This window comes from Galeopterus variegatus, unplaced genomic scaffold (assembly GCF_000696425.1).
Source record: "Galeopterus variegatus unplaced genomic scaffold, G_variegatus-3.0.2 Scaffold2851, whole genome shotgun sequence".
In the NCBI taxonomy this organism is placed as follows: Eukaryota; Metazoa; Chordata; class Mammalia; order Dermoptera; family Cynocephalidae; genus Galeopterus; species Galeopterus variegatus.
In genome coordinates, this window is record NW_007728962.1 from 212,887 (window position 1) to 228,572 (window position 15,686).

At 53.7% G+C, this 15,686-nt stretch overlaps 1 protein-coding gene across 1 annotated transcript in view; it reads right to left on the reverse strand.

Moving 5' to 3' along the window:
* LAMC3 (laminin, gamma 3) overlaps positions 1-15,686 on the reverse strand; it is a 65,930-nt gene that overhangs the window by 49,542 nt on the left and 702 nt on the right. The window contains exons 2-3 of the mRNA XM_008583208.1: positions 15,386-15,685; positions 1,955-2,259 (exon numbers count right to left, since the gene is read on the reverse strand). Coding sequence (XP_008581430.1) covers positions 1,955-2,259; positions 15,386-15,685 — 605 coding nt within the window. The remainder of the gene's footprint in view (positions 1-1,954; positions 2,260-15,385; position 15,686) is intronic.

The window sequence follows — 15,686 nt, forward strand, 5'->3', positions numbered from 1 at the left end:
TTGGGGTTATAAGGCTGTGCTCTAACCAACTGAGCTAACCGGCCAGCCGTGGCTGGTGTTTTCTAATGTACAGAGCTTGGAGCCCCGCAGAGAATAGATTGAAATCAAGATGACGACATGTGGACATTTTTGATGAGACAGGCAGGGCACGGGCGTCTGGAGATGTGATTATCTGTGGTAAAGCATTCACTTTGTCCAAAGAGAGGTTTGGCCCTTTACCCCTGGCTCCTTGGAAGTGACCACTAAGCCCCTGGAATGTCCTGCCTGATACGAGTGTCTTCTCTTGGGCCACGCCAGCGAGTCTACACTGACAATGTGATTTATGACAGGGGCCTGGGCCACACGGTATCGGCTTGATCTCTGGAGGGGCTGGAGACTAAGGTCAGCCATGCAGGCGTTGGCCCTGTCTAAGTGGCCAGCCTCCAGTAAAAACCCCAGACTCCAAAAGGCTCAGGCGGGTTTCCCTGTTGACAATACTCTGCGCATATTGTCACCCACTGTTGCTGGGAGAAATAAATGCTGTCCCCCTGACTCCCTGGGAGAGGACGGCTTCTCTCCCAGACCCTGTGCCATGCGCCTCTCCCTTTTGCTGATTTCAACCTGTACCCTTTCAATGTAATAAATCATAACCGTGAGTACGGCAGCTTTTCTGGGCTCTTTGAGTCCTTGTAGTGGATCATTGAAACTGAGGGTGTTCTCGAGGACCCCCAAACCAGCAGCCTCCATGTCTCCTTGTGCTGCGCAGCGCGGGCAGGACACAACTTCTTTTGGACCTCAGTGTCTCCTCTGGAAACAAACAGGATTCTAACCCCAGCCCCCTTGCTACCCCAGATAGGCTAAGGAGATGCTCTGAAAGTCTCGACGGAAGGAGATGGCAGTTTGATGCGTCGGAGGCCTGTCCGAACCCAGGGAGATGGACTAGAGAGCTGTCCGGGGCCCGGCAATGTCAGGAAGACCTGCACATCTGCAGCTGAGTGGCCACTGACACGCAGGCATGTGGACATATATGCGGGCCACAAACTTAGGTGTAGACCCATGTGGGCTGAGCTGGAGGGACCTAAATGGACAGATAGAGCCACAGGCCGGCTGCTCTCTCTGCCACAGGACAAGATAGGAGAGCTGCCGTGAACACTCACCTTCAGAGCGTGACTGAACACTTGCTACATGCCACGCTCTGTCCTGGACACTTACACACATCACCACTACCCCATAGCAGCACTCTCCAAGGTGGCAGCCATAGCCACATGTGGCTATTTAATTTAAAATTTATTAAAATGACATAAAACTAAAATTCAGCTCCTAAGTGGCATTAGTCACACTGAAGTACTCCAGAGTCACACGTGGCTAGTGGCTGCCACACTGGGCGGTGCAGCTGGAGACCATGTCCAACATCTCAGGAGGTTCTGTTGGGCAGGGCTGCCTTAGAACCCAGGACTCTGACTCCAAAGCTCATGTTCTTGGCACTTTTCCCCATTTTATCCTGTAAAAGCCCTTGGGGCAGACCCTGTTATCAGTTTACAGGGGGAGGAAGCGAAGCCCCACAGCAGACAGTTCCAGAAGGAGAACCAGCTGGGGGTCTGCACACACTCACGTTCTGGCCGGGGCCCTCCCACCAACTCATGCACGCCCCTGGAAGATCCCTTCCCCACTCCAGGCCTCAGGTGCCCACCCACACAGGGAAGGGGCCAGATGGATTGGTGGCTGTCACATGGCTCCTGGGAGACACAGGGCTCTGCCCAGGAGGCAAGGGAGGGGACACCTCTGGTGGACCGAGCAGCCCCTCTATCTATTTCATTATCCGGCATCCACAAAAGATTTAGACGCAACAAAGGTCTCTGCAGTGTAAAGTCTGAAAACCACAGGGTCCTGCCACTGCGACTCTCCTGCTGTCCCCCTGACCCCCGCATCCCACCTGCAGCCCGGTCCCGACCCCCGAGCCACTCTCCTCTCTGACCTGCAGCCCAGGGCTGTCCTCGAAGTTGTAGGCGCTGGGCCGGCCCTCCAGGGTGGAGAAGGCCACGTTGCCACCGCTCAGCGGGGAGATGTCGCTGAACTCGGAGGTGCAGAAGGCCACGCGCTCGTCCTGGCCGGGGTGCAGGTACTGGCCCTCGGGCCGGCCGTAGGTCTTCTGGCAGGAGGCGCTGTAGAACTGGTAGGGCTCCCACGGGCCGCCCGCGTGGCTGCGCTTGTAGATAGCGAAGCTCTCTGGGCGGCTGGTGTGGAACTTCAGCCTCACGTAGGTGATCTCGTAAGCCTTTCCTGCAGCCAGGAGGATGTGGACCCATGTTACAGAAGGGAAGGGACACTTGGAATCCTCGTCCAGGGGCAACAGAGTGGCTGCATGCATGCACTGTCTTGATTGGATCGTTAGAGGCTCTCTGGGGTGGGAGAAACTGGCAGGCTCCCCCGGTATTGGCTAGTTCTCATCTCGGTCAACTCACCTCCCTGCACAGGAATCTGCATTGTAACACCCCTGATAGGCAACCATCTCTTTTTGCTCCAATATCTCCAGCAGTGGGATGTGGCCACATCCTGAAACAGCCTGCTCTACCATTAGAAAGTTATTTCTTTTACTATCCCCTAACAAAGCCAACCCTGCCACCTGTGCCTTTGGTCTCATGCCTTTGCAGTGACTAAAGACCCCTGTTCCATTCCCTTCTAATCCTAACAAAATCCTCCCTGGACCCCTCACTTCCTCCAGCTTGTACCTAACTTCTCTTCTGATCCAAACTTCCCAAGAGAGGTCTAGATCCGCTGGGTCCGTGGCCTCATCTCTCAACTCAACCCACTGTGATTCAGCTTCTCTGGGCCACTCCATGGAAACTGCTCTTGCAAAGTCACCTCACCCCCAGCCCCTCATGGCCACAGCCAGGGGACCCTGCCTTACCTTCTTTCCTGGGCCTCTGAGCATTTCCATCACCTCAAAAGACCCCTGCCCCAGGCCTCTGTGCAGCCCGCCCTCCTGGCCCTCCTTCCTGGGTCTGCTCCTGGGCTCCTCTTCCTCGCCCTTCCTGGAGGGGCCTCTCTACTCACTCCCCCACCCCCCAGCGGCCTCTCCTGTCCCCTGCCTTCAGCCCCACTCCCCTCCCCCATGCTGCTGTCACCGCTCTGGGGGCCTTTGCACTTTCGGCACCTCCACTCTACCCAGCTGCCGCCACCATGCTCCAGGAGCGCACACAACAACAAACCAGACGTATCACAATGACTCAGTTGCGCTGGGAGACCGGGGATAGAAAGGGTGGCTGTGGGTGGGAAGCAGGGTGGGCAGGAAGGACGGGGTCCCTAATTCCTCCTCTTCCCTCACAGGATGCCAACAAGTGATGCCTCAGAACAGAAAAATTTGGCTATACGAGCACCCCACTGGGAGATATGGAGGCAACAGGGGACAGAAACAGCTCATGGAGTGCAGCGTGGCTGCTTCTGTGTGGGGGGCTTTGGGAGGGAGGCTGGGGTGGGCGAGCGGGGGTAGCTCCTGCTGCCTTCCACAGTTGGCCCTGAGGAAGTATTTGACTTCTAAACTCACTGCATATATGACTTCAGCAACAAGGAAATAAAGGGTGAATTTTAAAAGGCAATTTCCCGGCCGAGCCCGTGGTGCACTCGGGAGAGTGCGGCGCTTGGAGCACAGCAGCGCTCCCGCCGCAGGTTTGGATCCTATATAGGGATGGCCGGCGCGGTGCGGCCGGTCTCAAAAAGGACAAAAAAAAAAAAGGCAATTTCCATGCTGGCTTAAATACCACCCCCCATTTAGGACTCCACTCGGGGACCCCCTCCTCACAGAAGCTTTCTTTTAGCCTAAGCCCACCCCACATCCTCCCCGAGTTGCAGGGGAGCCTCTTATAACATAACACCCCACTGTTGGGCCAGCTTCCTGTATGCAGCTCATCACACAGGGTCACTGCTCCTCAGTCGGCTTCCTTTGAGAGACAAAGAGCCTCCCCACCAGCGCCTGGCTTTTCTTTTTCATCTTTGCCACCCCAGCACCTAGCAAAGTGTCTGACACGTGGCAGGCATTCACCGAGTGTTTATGCACAAATGAATGAATGAACCAATGACCAATGGAGGGAGCCCTTGCTGTAAGTTCTATCATTAGCAGTAGACTCCAAGTCCCCAGAGCCTACTCCCCCCACCCAGGGTCTGCTTTCTTCTCTCCAGCCCACGCTGTGGCCACCTCTGTCACCGACCATAATCTTCCTTAGGTACCAAAGAGAAATCACCTTAGTCCTCTGCTTTAACATCTTGGCTCTATGTAAGAGCCAAACCTACAAAACTCCTAGCAGAAAATAAAGGAGCAAATCTCTGTGGCTTGGGGTTAGACAAAGACTTCTTAGATATGACACCCAAAGCACATGTGACCAAAGACAAAATAGATAAGCTGGACTTAATCAAAACCAGAGCTTTTGCCCTTCAAATAACACCACTGAAATATGAAAAGGTAACTCACAGAACGGGGTACAATATTTGCAAATCATATATCTGGTGATGGGCTTGTATCTAGAATATACAAAGAATTCTTACAACTCAATCGTAAAAAGACAAACAACCCAATTAAAATACAGCAAAGGATGTGAATAGACATTTCTCCAAAGAAGATACACGAATGTTCAGCAGGCACATGAAAACGTGCTCAACATCATTAGCCATCAGGGAAATCAAAATCAAAACCATAATGAGATACCATTTTGCACCCACTAGGATGACTGTCATCAAGAAGACAGATACTAACAAGTGTTGGTGGCTGTGGAGAAGTTGGGACCCTCACACGCTGCTGGTGGGAACATGAAATGGTGCAGTCACTTTGGGAAACAGCCTGGCAGTTCCTCAAAATATTAAAACATACCCCATACCAGCCAGCAGCCCCCCCAAAATGTTAAACATACTCGAGTTACCATATGACCCAGCAATTCCACTCCTAGGTATATGCTCAAGAGAAGTAAAAACATATGTCCACACATGTGAATGTTCACAGCAGCGTTGTTCATAACAGCCAAAGAGCGGACACAACACAAATGTCTGTCAACCGATGAATGAATGAATAAAATGTGGTGTGTCATATCATGTGTCATAGGTATCATGTCATGGGGTGTGACCAAGCAATAAAAGGAATGAAGTACTGACACGTGATACCATGTGGCTGGACCTTAAAAACTTTGTGCTAAATGAAAGGAGCTAGTCACAAAAGACCACAGATTGTATGATGCCACTTACATGAAATGTCCAGAATAGGCAAATCTGCAAAGACGGAAAGTACATTAGTGGTTGTTGGGGGCTGGGAGTCAGGATGGGGATCTGGGGGGACATGGGAAGTGACTGCCAACGGGGACAGAGTTTCTTTCAGGGGTGATGAAAATATTCTAAAATTGTGGTGATGAGTGCACAACTCTGTGAATATACTAAAACCACTGGACCGTACACTTTGAATGGGTAAGTTGTATGGTATGTGAATTATATCTCCATAAAGCTATTTACAAATTACAAATATATACATATTTACACACATACATATATATATCCAGTTATGTGTCGCTTAACAACTGCGGTATGTTCTGAGAAATGCATCAGACGATTTGGTTGTGCGAACATCATAGAGTTACTTACACAAACCTAGATGGTGTAGCCTGCTACACAGCTAGACTGTATGGAACAGGCACCATGATCTTGTGAGACCACCATCGTATATGCAGCTGTTGATGACTGTGACATCGCTATGCAGGGGATGACTGTGTGTGTGTGTGTGTTCGTGTGTTTACACAAGGGTACTTCAAAAAGTTTGTAGAAGGGGCAGCCCGTGGCTCACTGGCTGAGCGTGGTGCTGACAACACCAAGTCAAGGACTAAGATCCCCTTACCGGTCATCTTTAAAAAAAAAAGTTTTTAGAAAAATAGAATTAAAAGATAATACAAATCTTTCCATGGAGTTTTTGAAGTCATACACATATATAATTGGATCTCACTTCCCTTCATTAAGGTTACTATCAAAAAACCAGAAACTCGGGGCCAGCCCGGTGGCGCACTGGAGAGTGCGTAGCTTGGGAGTGTGGTGGCGCTCCCGCCGAGGGTTCGGATCCCATGTGGAGACCGGTTCCTGCTCACTGGCTGAGCGCGGTGCGGGCGCAACACCGAGGGTTGCAATCCCATTGCCAGTCCCCGGTACGGGCGCGACACCAAGGGTTGCGATCCCGTTACCGGTCAGTAAAAAAGACAAAAAGGAAAAAAAAAAACCCAGAAACTAATAAGTGTTGGTAAGGACGTAGAGAAATTGAACACATGTACACTGTTGTTGGGAATATAAAATGGTGTAGCTGCTGTGGAAAACGGCTTGGTGGTGCCTCAAAAAACTAAACATAGAATTACCATATGATCCAGCACCTCCACTTCTGGGTGTACACCCAAAAGCACTGAAAGCAGGGCCTCGAAGAGATGTCTGCACACCGTGTTCACAGCAGCACTATTCCCAGTAGCTAACATGCACGCCACCCACGTGTCCGTCGATGGAGGAGTGGGTAAACACCACGTGTACACACACAATGGAATATCACTCAGCTTAGAAAGGAAGGAAATTTTGACACACACTACAATATGGATGAACCTTGAGGACATGATGCTAAGTGAAAGAAGCCAGTCACAAAAAGACTAATACTGTAGGATTCTACTTACATGTGGTACCTAGAATAGCCAAATTCATAGAGATAGAACATGGAATGGTGGCTGCCAGGAGCTGGGAGAGGGGAACGGGGAGTTGGTGTTGCATGGGGACAGAGTTTCAGTTTGGGAAGATGGAAACAATTCTGGAGACGGACGGTGGCGAGGGCTGCACAGCAACGTGAATGTACTTAATGCCACCGAACTGTGCACTTAACATGGTTAAGATGGTGAACGTTATGTGTATTTTACCACAATAACAAGAATTTGGGGAAAAATATATTTTGGCCCTTTGGGAAGGCAGTTTGGTGACATGAATGAAGAGTCACAAGAATATTCCTGGCCTTTGGCAAAGAAAACCTACTTCTGGAATCCAAGCGAGGAGAGGATCCTACATGCATGAAAACATTCATCGCGGCATTTTTTTATAGAAGGGAAAAACTGGAACCATAAGGGGAAAGTTAAGTAAACAGTAGGACATAAATTTGCACAATGGTTGACACCATTGAATCAGTGACAGAGCGTCTGTAACGCACAGAGGAAGCTGAAGCCAAAATGTTGGGTTAAGAAAGACAAGACAGCAGAATCATCAGATTTCTACTTAAAGATCCCCAAAGAACCGGCAAAAAAGACGTCAAACTGGTAAGCGTGTGTGTTTGTCTTCAGGACATTAGTGACTCTTCTTCCTTTTTTCAGTTTTATTGCATTTTTCCAATTTTCTTTCCTGAAGCTTGTTCTAATTTAAAAATGGGAGAAAACACATTTTTACAAAAATTTTTGAAAAGCAACCGCCTTGCCACGTTCCGTTTTAACATGTTTTTCAAAGTTCCGTTGTGGCACAGCTTGGCACAAAAACTCCGAGTCCCTTCAAAGCAAGCGTGTGTAGCAATCACAGGCAGTGTCTGCTACGCGCAGCCTTCAGGCCTCGGGACCAGGCAGGGGTCAGCCCAGACGTGCGTCCACCGAAGGCGCTGTGCGGAGCCCGCTGCAGGCCGCCTGCCCAGACTCCTCAGTAAACACCGAGCAGCCAGACACCTCTCGGGAGGGGAGCTTGGAGCCACTTAAAAGGTAGCTGGCAGCTAGAAGCGCGATCGGAAAAAAGCAGTCACTGGGATTTCATGCAAACAAGCAACATCACGCGCTAGGAAACATCAGGGCTCCTCCTGCCCTGCCAAGCCAGGAGGTGAGAGAAGACACCACAGCAGCATCACAGAGACACGGCGGGACTTTTTGTTACAAGAGTTAATTAGAAGGACCAAGAAAACAACTTAATCTGTGCTTTGAGATGAAAAGGTTTCTGCCCAAAGCAACCGAAAGGCTGGGAAATAAAACAGCCCCAAGATCCTCTAAATGGCATAAGAATTTAGTTTGCAGCCCCAACCCAGACACTTGCAAGCTCCAGGGCCCAAGCAGGCTTCCAAGTGATTGAGATAGGTGTGTTCGTGTTGGGAAAGCTGGACCAAAATGTCATTCCCAACTGTTAACTGGGGGTGACACTGCTTGGGAACACATGGCCCCCCTTACCTCCAGGCTGCCCAGTATGCTGTTCCCCTGCCTGGAATGCTGTTCCCCCTGCTCCACACCTGGCTGGCTCCCATGCATCCCTGCTCATCCCACGGGGCTTAGCGGACTGAGCACACGCTCCAGCCTCACTCCTCCCACCTCTCCACGCTCCTGTCACCCTGAACTGCAGGCTCCACCACGAGGCAGCCACAGCCCTGCCAACACCCAGCCGGGTGTGGAATGCCCTCCTCCCCGCCTCCCCTGGCTAATTGGCCACTCATCCTTGGATCCATGGGTTTGGGTGCCTTGCTGACACTCCCCCAGCCTCCCTGGGCTTCTTCATCCTGTTCTATGAAAACCTACCATCTCTCCCACTAGTCTGTGACCCCCTCGGGGGCAGGTGCCATGAATCCTTACAGCTGAGCACAGCGCGTGGCACATAGTAAGTCCTCAATAAATGCTTACCGGATGAGTGAGTAATGACAAAGCATGATTTATGCCTTCAAAGAGTTTCTAACCCAGTGAGAGAGTTGAGACAGGCAGGCAGGCCTGACTATATGCCTAACACTGTCCCAACTGTGCCTACAAGTCATGATCCTCAAATGAGTCTCTAACAACAGCAGCCAGTATTTCGCACCTACTATGTGCCAGGGACCTTGCTATGTGCTTTATGCACACTGCATACCTGAGATCCTCAAACAGTTCCATCACTATTTGTGTCGTACTAATGAGGAGCCTGAGGCTCAGCAAGGAGAAGAGACTCCACCAATAGCCCGTGGAAAATAGCTGAGTCTGTACGTGACTGCAGCCCCCAAAGTTGCTGCCTGGAACCAGGCTACCCTCCCACTGGGGCTCTGTGGGTTCCCCGGGCGAAGGGCTGCCCAGGAAGGGGGTGCTGGTGCCCACGCAGACACAGAGGGTCCACCCGCCCCCTCCTATCCTCCGGCTGGCTGACCCATTATATGGGTGCAGCAGAGGCCCCCAAGGCCAAGCACCAGGAGTGCCAAGCCATGTCCTCTCCAGACAGCTGGGACATAAAGCCCATCAAAAATGACACTGGGACAGTCATAAATCCAAGCCAGCCCACATCCGGCACTGACCAAGCAGAATGAGCTCGGAACGGAGAGTCTTATTTTGGGAAAATAGAAACAAAACAAAGCCTTTTAATCGGAGCCATCTGGGGAGCCACGGCCTGGGGCTGGGAAGAGGAGCTGGGAACGTGTGGGCGAGGCTGCCCTGCCCAGCGTGGGCATTAGAACCAGGCGGGAGTGCTGCTCCCAGACTGTGGGGGGATCACAGCAAGGTCCCTGAGTCCCATCGTCCGGCTGCCCACTGTTCCTTACTTCCTCTGTCCTAGCTCTTGGCAATTCTGGGCATGGTAGATCCCTGTGAAGAGCTGGGGATTCCCCATGACCATGATGCCAGACACAAGAGCCTGGATGAAATGGGGCTGGATCCATCACAGCCCTCCCATCTTTGAATGAATTCTGAGCCCTTAATATGAATCGGGATTGGTAAGTCAGTTGTCTAACCCGGTGTTTAACAGGTTTTGCCTGATTAATGATTGCCTAGGGCTTTGTGTTAAGAAGGATTCTGAGGTCCAGTCAGAGCTGAGCCATGACTGGAGTGTACAAACTACAAGTGTGCAAAGAGTTGGCGGGGCACTGAGTACCACTGCAACAAGTCAGGGAACAGACAAGGAGCTGAAGGGATGATGGAGAGGAGGACAAACACCAAGAACATTCTGAGAATGGTCCAGCTATCTGGTGAATGCTGAAGGCACAGGGCTGAGGAGGGAGCTGATTCACGAGTTTCTTGCTTCCATGTATAGGGAGACCAGGGGAGGAAGAAGGATGCCTTGACTTTGCTTTTTTGTTTTTAATATGTATAACACAAAATTTACGATTTTAACCATTTTAAGTGCACAGTTCAGTGGCCTTAAGGACATTCACACTGTTGCACAACCACCACCCCCACCCCATCTGTCTCTGGAACTTTTCCTGAAAGTTCAGAACTGAAACTCTGTCCCCGTTAAAGAGTAACTCCACATTCCCCTCCCCCAGCCCCTGGCAGCCACTGTTCCACTTTGTGTCTCCATGAATCCGACTCCTCTAGGGACCTCATACAAGTGGAATCATACAGTATTTGTCCTTTTGTGTCTGGCTTACTTCACCTAGCATAGTGCCCCAGCGTCCGTCATGTTGTAGCACGTGTCAGCACGTCCTTCCTTGCCAAGGCTGAACAAGCGCCCACTGTACGCACGCACTGATTTTGCTCATGCATTCACCTGTCAGTGAACCCCTGGGTGCCTCCACCTTCTGATTATTGAGAATAACGCTGCTATGAACGCAGGTGCCTTTACTTTTGGACTCTAAGTATGAGGCCCTTGTATGACATCCAAGGGCTGGTAGACATTCAGGAGGCTGGTGAAATTACCCTGTCAAGGGCTCAGGTGGGAGACTGGGCCAGGGCGAGTGGACCGCAATTCCAACAGGCAAACCCAGGATGTGAGATGGGGCGAGTGCACACCTGATGGGAGGGCTGGCCCGGGGAGGGAGGCAGGTGAAGGGCCTGGAGCCCTGGAGTGAGCAGGAGCAGGGCAGAGCCAGGAGGAAGGCTGGCGCTGCTGGGAACCCACGGCTGGGGAGCGTGTGCGCACCTGGAGAGCCGGGAGTCATTCCCGCATGCATCCCTCACTCACTCCCTTGTCCAGGAGAGGAAGATCGGTGAGGTCTTGCAGCTGAGGTTCACAGCCCAGCTCCACCACTTCCCAGCTCTGGGGCCTTGGGTTAACTGGGCAAATGACTTGAATGTAGTGCCTCAGTTTCTCTGTTTGCAAAACGGGCATAACAATAATGGACTAAATCGGCAAATGCCTGCAAAGCACTTAGGACAGTCCCAGGCATGCAGCACGCGCACAATTAAGTTTTAGCTGTTATTCCATTCATTCGTCCGACCAACATTTACCCAGCACCCCTGTGCCGCGGGCCCTGTGCTGGGCGCTGGGGTACAGCTGTGAAAACAGGCATCCCCTCTGGGAGCTCAGAGATAGGGGTGAACTCAAACAAACCAAAACCTCCCCGCAGCGTGATCCAGACGGGCAAGGGGCTACAAGGACACATAGGCAGTCCCTCTGCCCCAGCTTGGAGCGGTGGGGGCTTCCTGGAGGAGGTCACCTCTGGGCTGAGTGTGCAGACAGCTATCTGTCTGCTGCTGCATCTCCAGTGCATGGCACAGGGGCTGGCACATGGCAGGCGCTCAGTTGTCATGTTTGTGAATGAGACGTGGGTTAGCGGGAAGGTGGGAAGAGAAAGCATGCCAGGCAGAGGCATCCACATGTGCGGAGACCAGGGACGGGAGAGCCTCCTGTCCCGTTCACGGTCCTGCCGAAGTGCCTCTGGCTGCAGCTGGAGCGGGAGGTGTGGTGGCTGGCAAGCCCACGGGGAGGCTGCCTGCACCCCTCCTGGGCTTTTGGGCTTCCCACCCTGAAACTCCTGCATTAGTCCTGGGAGGATCAGAGAGGGGTGAGGCAGCCAAGGCCGGCTGGGCCCAGGGGCCATGGGGGTCCCTTGCGTGGGTGGATGGCAGCTAACCGGGGCCACTGCCTTGACCCCTGACCTGTCTGGGGCTCAGTGTTCCAGCCAGATCCCCCAGGGAGAAGGAAGGAGGCCCCAGCCAATACAAACACAGCCGCCCACTCGACAGGAAGATGTGATGGAGCCAGAGCTCAGGAGACCCAGCTGGCTCCGGGGCTCCTCAGGGGCAGGCAGGGTCCCCCTGAAGTCCAGCTCCACCCAGAGCCAGGCTTCTTGCTGCAAGGCCCTTCCTGTCCCCCCCATGCATGTTCTCAGAGCATAAATCCTCATTTATGTCTTTCCTCCATACAGTCCACCTTCTGGCAGACCCACGAGGGCAGGGACTGTGCATCGTCCTGCTCATAGCCACACCTCCGCGGCAGATACTGAGCGAATGGCTGAATGAATACAGGAAGGAGTCACCTCGGCGCTCAGCCATTTGGAGAGTGGAGGGTGGGGAGGCAGGAGCCCACCCTGCAATTTCACCTGGGGCTCAAGGGCTCAGAACTCATCTGCTTGGGGACTCAGGAGCCTTTCTGTGGTTCCAGGAAGGAAAGACTCGCCCCGTCCCCACCAAAAGCCATGGCTCAGATTGGGTTCTTCCCAGAAGCACATGGTCCAGCATTATTGCCAAGTGAAGTGCAGTTAGGGTGAGGGTCATGGATCCACCATGTATTGGCCTGTGTGACCCGGGGTAACTGATCTCATCCTCAGAGCCTCAGTTTCCCCATCTATAAAAGAACAAACCATGCCAGGTCGGGATGCCAACTCAGAGAGTTCTTGGCACGTGGTTAGAGCCCCCTCGATACATGTTTGTTACCCCAGATGACTGTCCACTCCCCCCACGCTCCCCACCGCCACCAGACCCCAGCCCAGCCGGCTTCCCTGGGCCTCAGTGGAGCTGCCAGACCCCGCTGCTGCCTTTCATCCCAGACAGGAAGGCTCAACTTAGTGACTGCAGGATCTGGAACAGATGTCCAGAGCAACAGGGGGCTGGGAAAGCAGCGACCTCCATCCCAGGCTGACGAACAGCCTCTCCCTCCCCCATCCCTCACCCCACTGCCTCCAGAGGATCCTGGGCCAGAGCAGGCCGCCCACTCTCTCCTCCCACGAGGCTTCAAGGGTAGGGGAGGGTGGAGGATGGAGCCAGCAGAGGTGGCCTGAGGACCAAGGAGAGGGGCTCCCCGGCTCACCTCCTCTAAAGATCAGGGACACCCTACAATCCCAGACCTCTCCTTCCCCTGATGTTATGCAATCCATGGCTTAGCCTGGAGCAAACATGTCATATGGAACCAAAATTGGGCCATATCTGGGGCTGCCATAGGCCCCCAGCACCCCGCTTACGTAAACAGCGTCCAGGGTCAGGATGTCTTTTGGGAGCCGGGTTGGCCAGGGGAGCATTTCTCAATTCCTGCAGTACGGCCCACCCCACAGGGGAACCTCAGCCCTGAGCCATCCTCAGTGGATGGACACTGGTCACACACAATGACTGCCATGGCACCAAACTGAGCTCATGGAACCTGCACAACTGGGAGGTGACCACTCTTACCCCCATTGCACAGATGAGGAAACCAAGGCACAGACTGGTGACATCACTTGCCCAGCGAGTGGCTCTGCTGGGCCTGAGTCCAAAGCCTTGTTTTGTGATTTCTACCCTATTCTGCCTCCCAGAGCAGGCAAAAGAGAACCTGGAGCTGGGCCCAGAAGCAGAGGATGGAGGAGGTGACACCGTCATTCATTCATTCACTCGTTCCTTCTTTTCTTGCTGTACAAATGCTTCTGGACTCCCTCCTAGTTGCTGTACCACACAAAGGAAGGATGCTGGCCTGGAGTGTGTGTGTACGTGCGTGCATGCATGTGACATCTTGGCTCCACACTGACAGTGCGGGGTTTCTCTGAGCCCTGCTTGTACAGGGATCAGAACCACCTGCTTCTAAAGGATCCAGGTAGAGTTCGACGAGGTCACGCAGCTCACGCACAGGGCCCAGCACACAATAAGTGCTCCGTGAGTGGGGACTAACCACAAATCCAAACACCTGGAAGTTTCCCCAACCCGATCCTGCTTCGTGGGTGCCTGGGCTGAGTCCCTTTCCTTCTGACACATGTGACACCCTTCGTTGTGGAGCAGTGTCTCCCCACTCTCGCCCTATCCTTCTCCTGTGGCCTTGGGGTTCTGCCAGCCCTGTCCAGCCAAGTCTCTCAGCCTCTCCCCTCCCCACTGGTTACCTGTTCCCCCCCACTATGACAGGTTAGAGACCCCGCCCCATCCAGAAGCCCCATAGGCCAAGAGAAGGTGACGTGACCCCAGGGGAACTGAGCTTCTTGGAGTGGCAGGCGGCACTCTGCCAGCTCCTGCCTGCTCTCCTCTCTACTCCAGTGTAATTTTCCTGCTCTCCACAGGGCACTGTCACCCAGGCCTAGCAGGAGCCAACTCAACTGGCGGTGGTGGAGGTCATGTCAAGGGGTTTATGCTCTGACCTCTGATGTACACAGATAACCATATCCAGATGTCACTTAACAGCAGTGTGCCTTTGGGCAAAACACCCAACCTCACTGAGCCTCAGTGTTTTCATCTGAAAAATGGGGATGCACCCCCATCATCCCTTATCCAAACTCGTTGGCTCAAGATGTGTTCTGGAATTCTGAACTTTTCAGAGTTTAGGAAGATGATAAAAGCCTTATACCACACATACTGCTAACCCCCCACGGCCCCCCACCCTCCACCCTTCCCAATGGCATCTGGGGCTGCAGGCTGGACTCAGATGAGATTTCAGGAGCGAAATGAATACTCACCCTCACTAGGATAAAAAAAAGTCCATCCATAGCCTCACACCAGGTTTAGTAGCCAAAACGAGTTATAAAAATACTTTGTGTTTTTGAAGCTTTGGGAGATTGTGACATCACAGATAAGGGAGTGAATCTGTGAGAACAGCCCCTCCCTGAAAGGGCAGTGTGGCTGCAACAGGAAAGATGTTCATTGCAGTGGCTGGCACATGGAAGGGGCTCATGGAGGACACTGGACTGGGCTGGACTCGGTGGGGGGGCATTCCACTTCCCTGTGGTGGGGGAGGCCGAGAGTGAGGGCCCGGTCCAGACTTTGGGTGCTGATTCCCAGGGACTTAAGGACTCCTGCACCTTGACGTGGGACTGGATGGAGGGGTCCTGGACAAGGAAGACAGGCCACACCAACTGGTCCAGCTACCGACCAGCATGACAAAGCTTGGTCCTGCGCAGAGGGCTACTTTGCCCATTCAGTAGCGAATGCCCTGGCTCAGATCCCCCAGAGCACACCGGAGGATCGCAGATAGCCTCAGGGGTCCACTGAGCCCCCGAAGTCGACCAGAAGACCCGAAGCTGGGAGCCCTGTCCTGGAGGGTGGACGTTTCACCCCCTGGTGTGTCACCTGTGCCCCTCTCCCCAACAGTCTGGGTCTAGGACGGAGAACCATTACAAGGGATTGTAATTGCACCCAGATCCACAGCTTTGCAAAGGGCTCCCAGGAGGCTTCCTGCCCCTCCGAGCTCCAAGGGGCACCCCCTCAGTCTCCCGAGCCCTCCACCCCTGCGTCTGGGTCCCACTGTCCAATCGGGGGCGCGCAGCAGCTCAGCCTCCCGGGGTGGGGGTGGGTCAGGGGACACAGGGACGGTGGCCGGAGCCCGCACTTACCCAGGCGGAGGGTGATGTTGACGGAGGTGGGGTATTGCACGCCGAAGGCCATGGTCGGGCTCTGCCACCAGGTGCTCTCGTCCTGGCTGTGGAAGTCCGTGAGGTAGGAGGCGTTGTGGTGGCGCCCGGGGTCCCCCGCGTCGCAGCGCTGGCACTGCGCGCCCCGGCCCGCTGCGCCCACGTGCGGGCAGAAGTCCTCGGGCGGGCTGCCGCATGTGTGCGAGGCCTCGGCCCGCCGGCCGAACGCCACGTTCTCGAACCCCGGCAGGCAGCGCTGCGGGCGCCCCGCGCCGTCGTAACA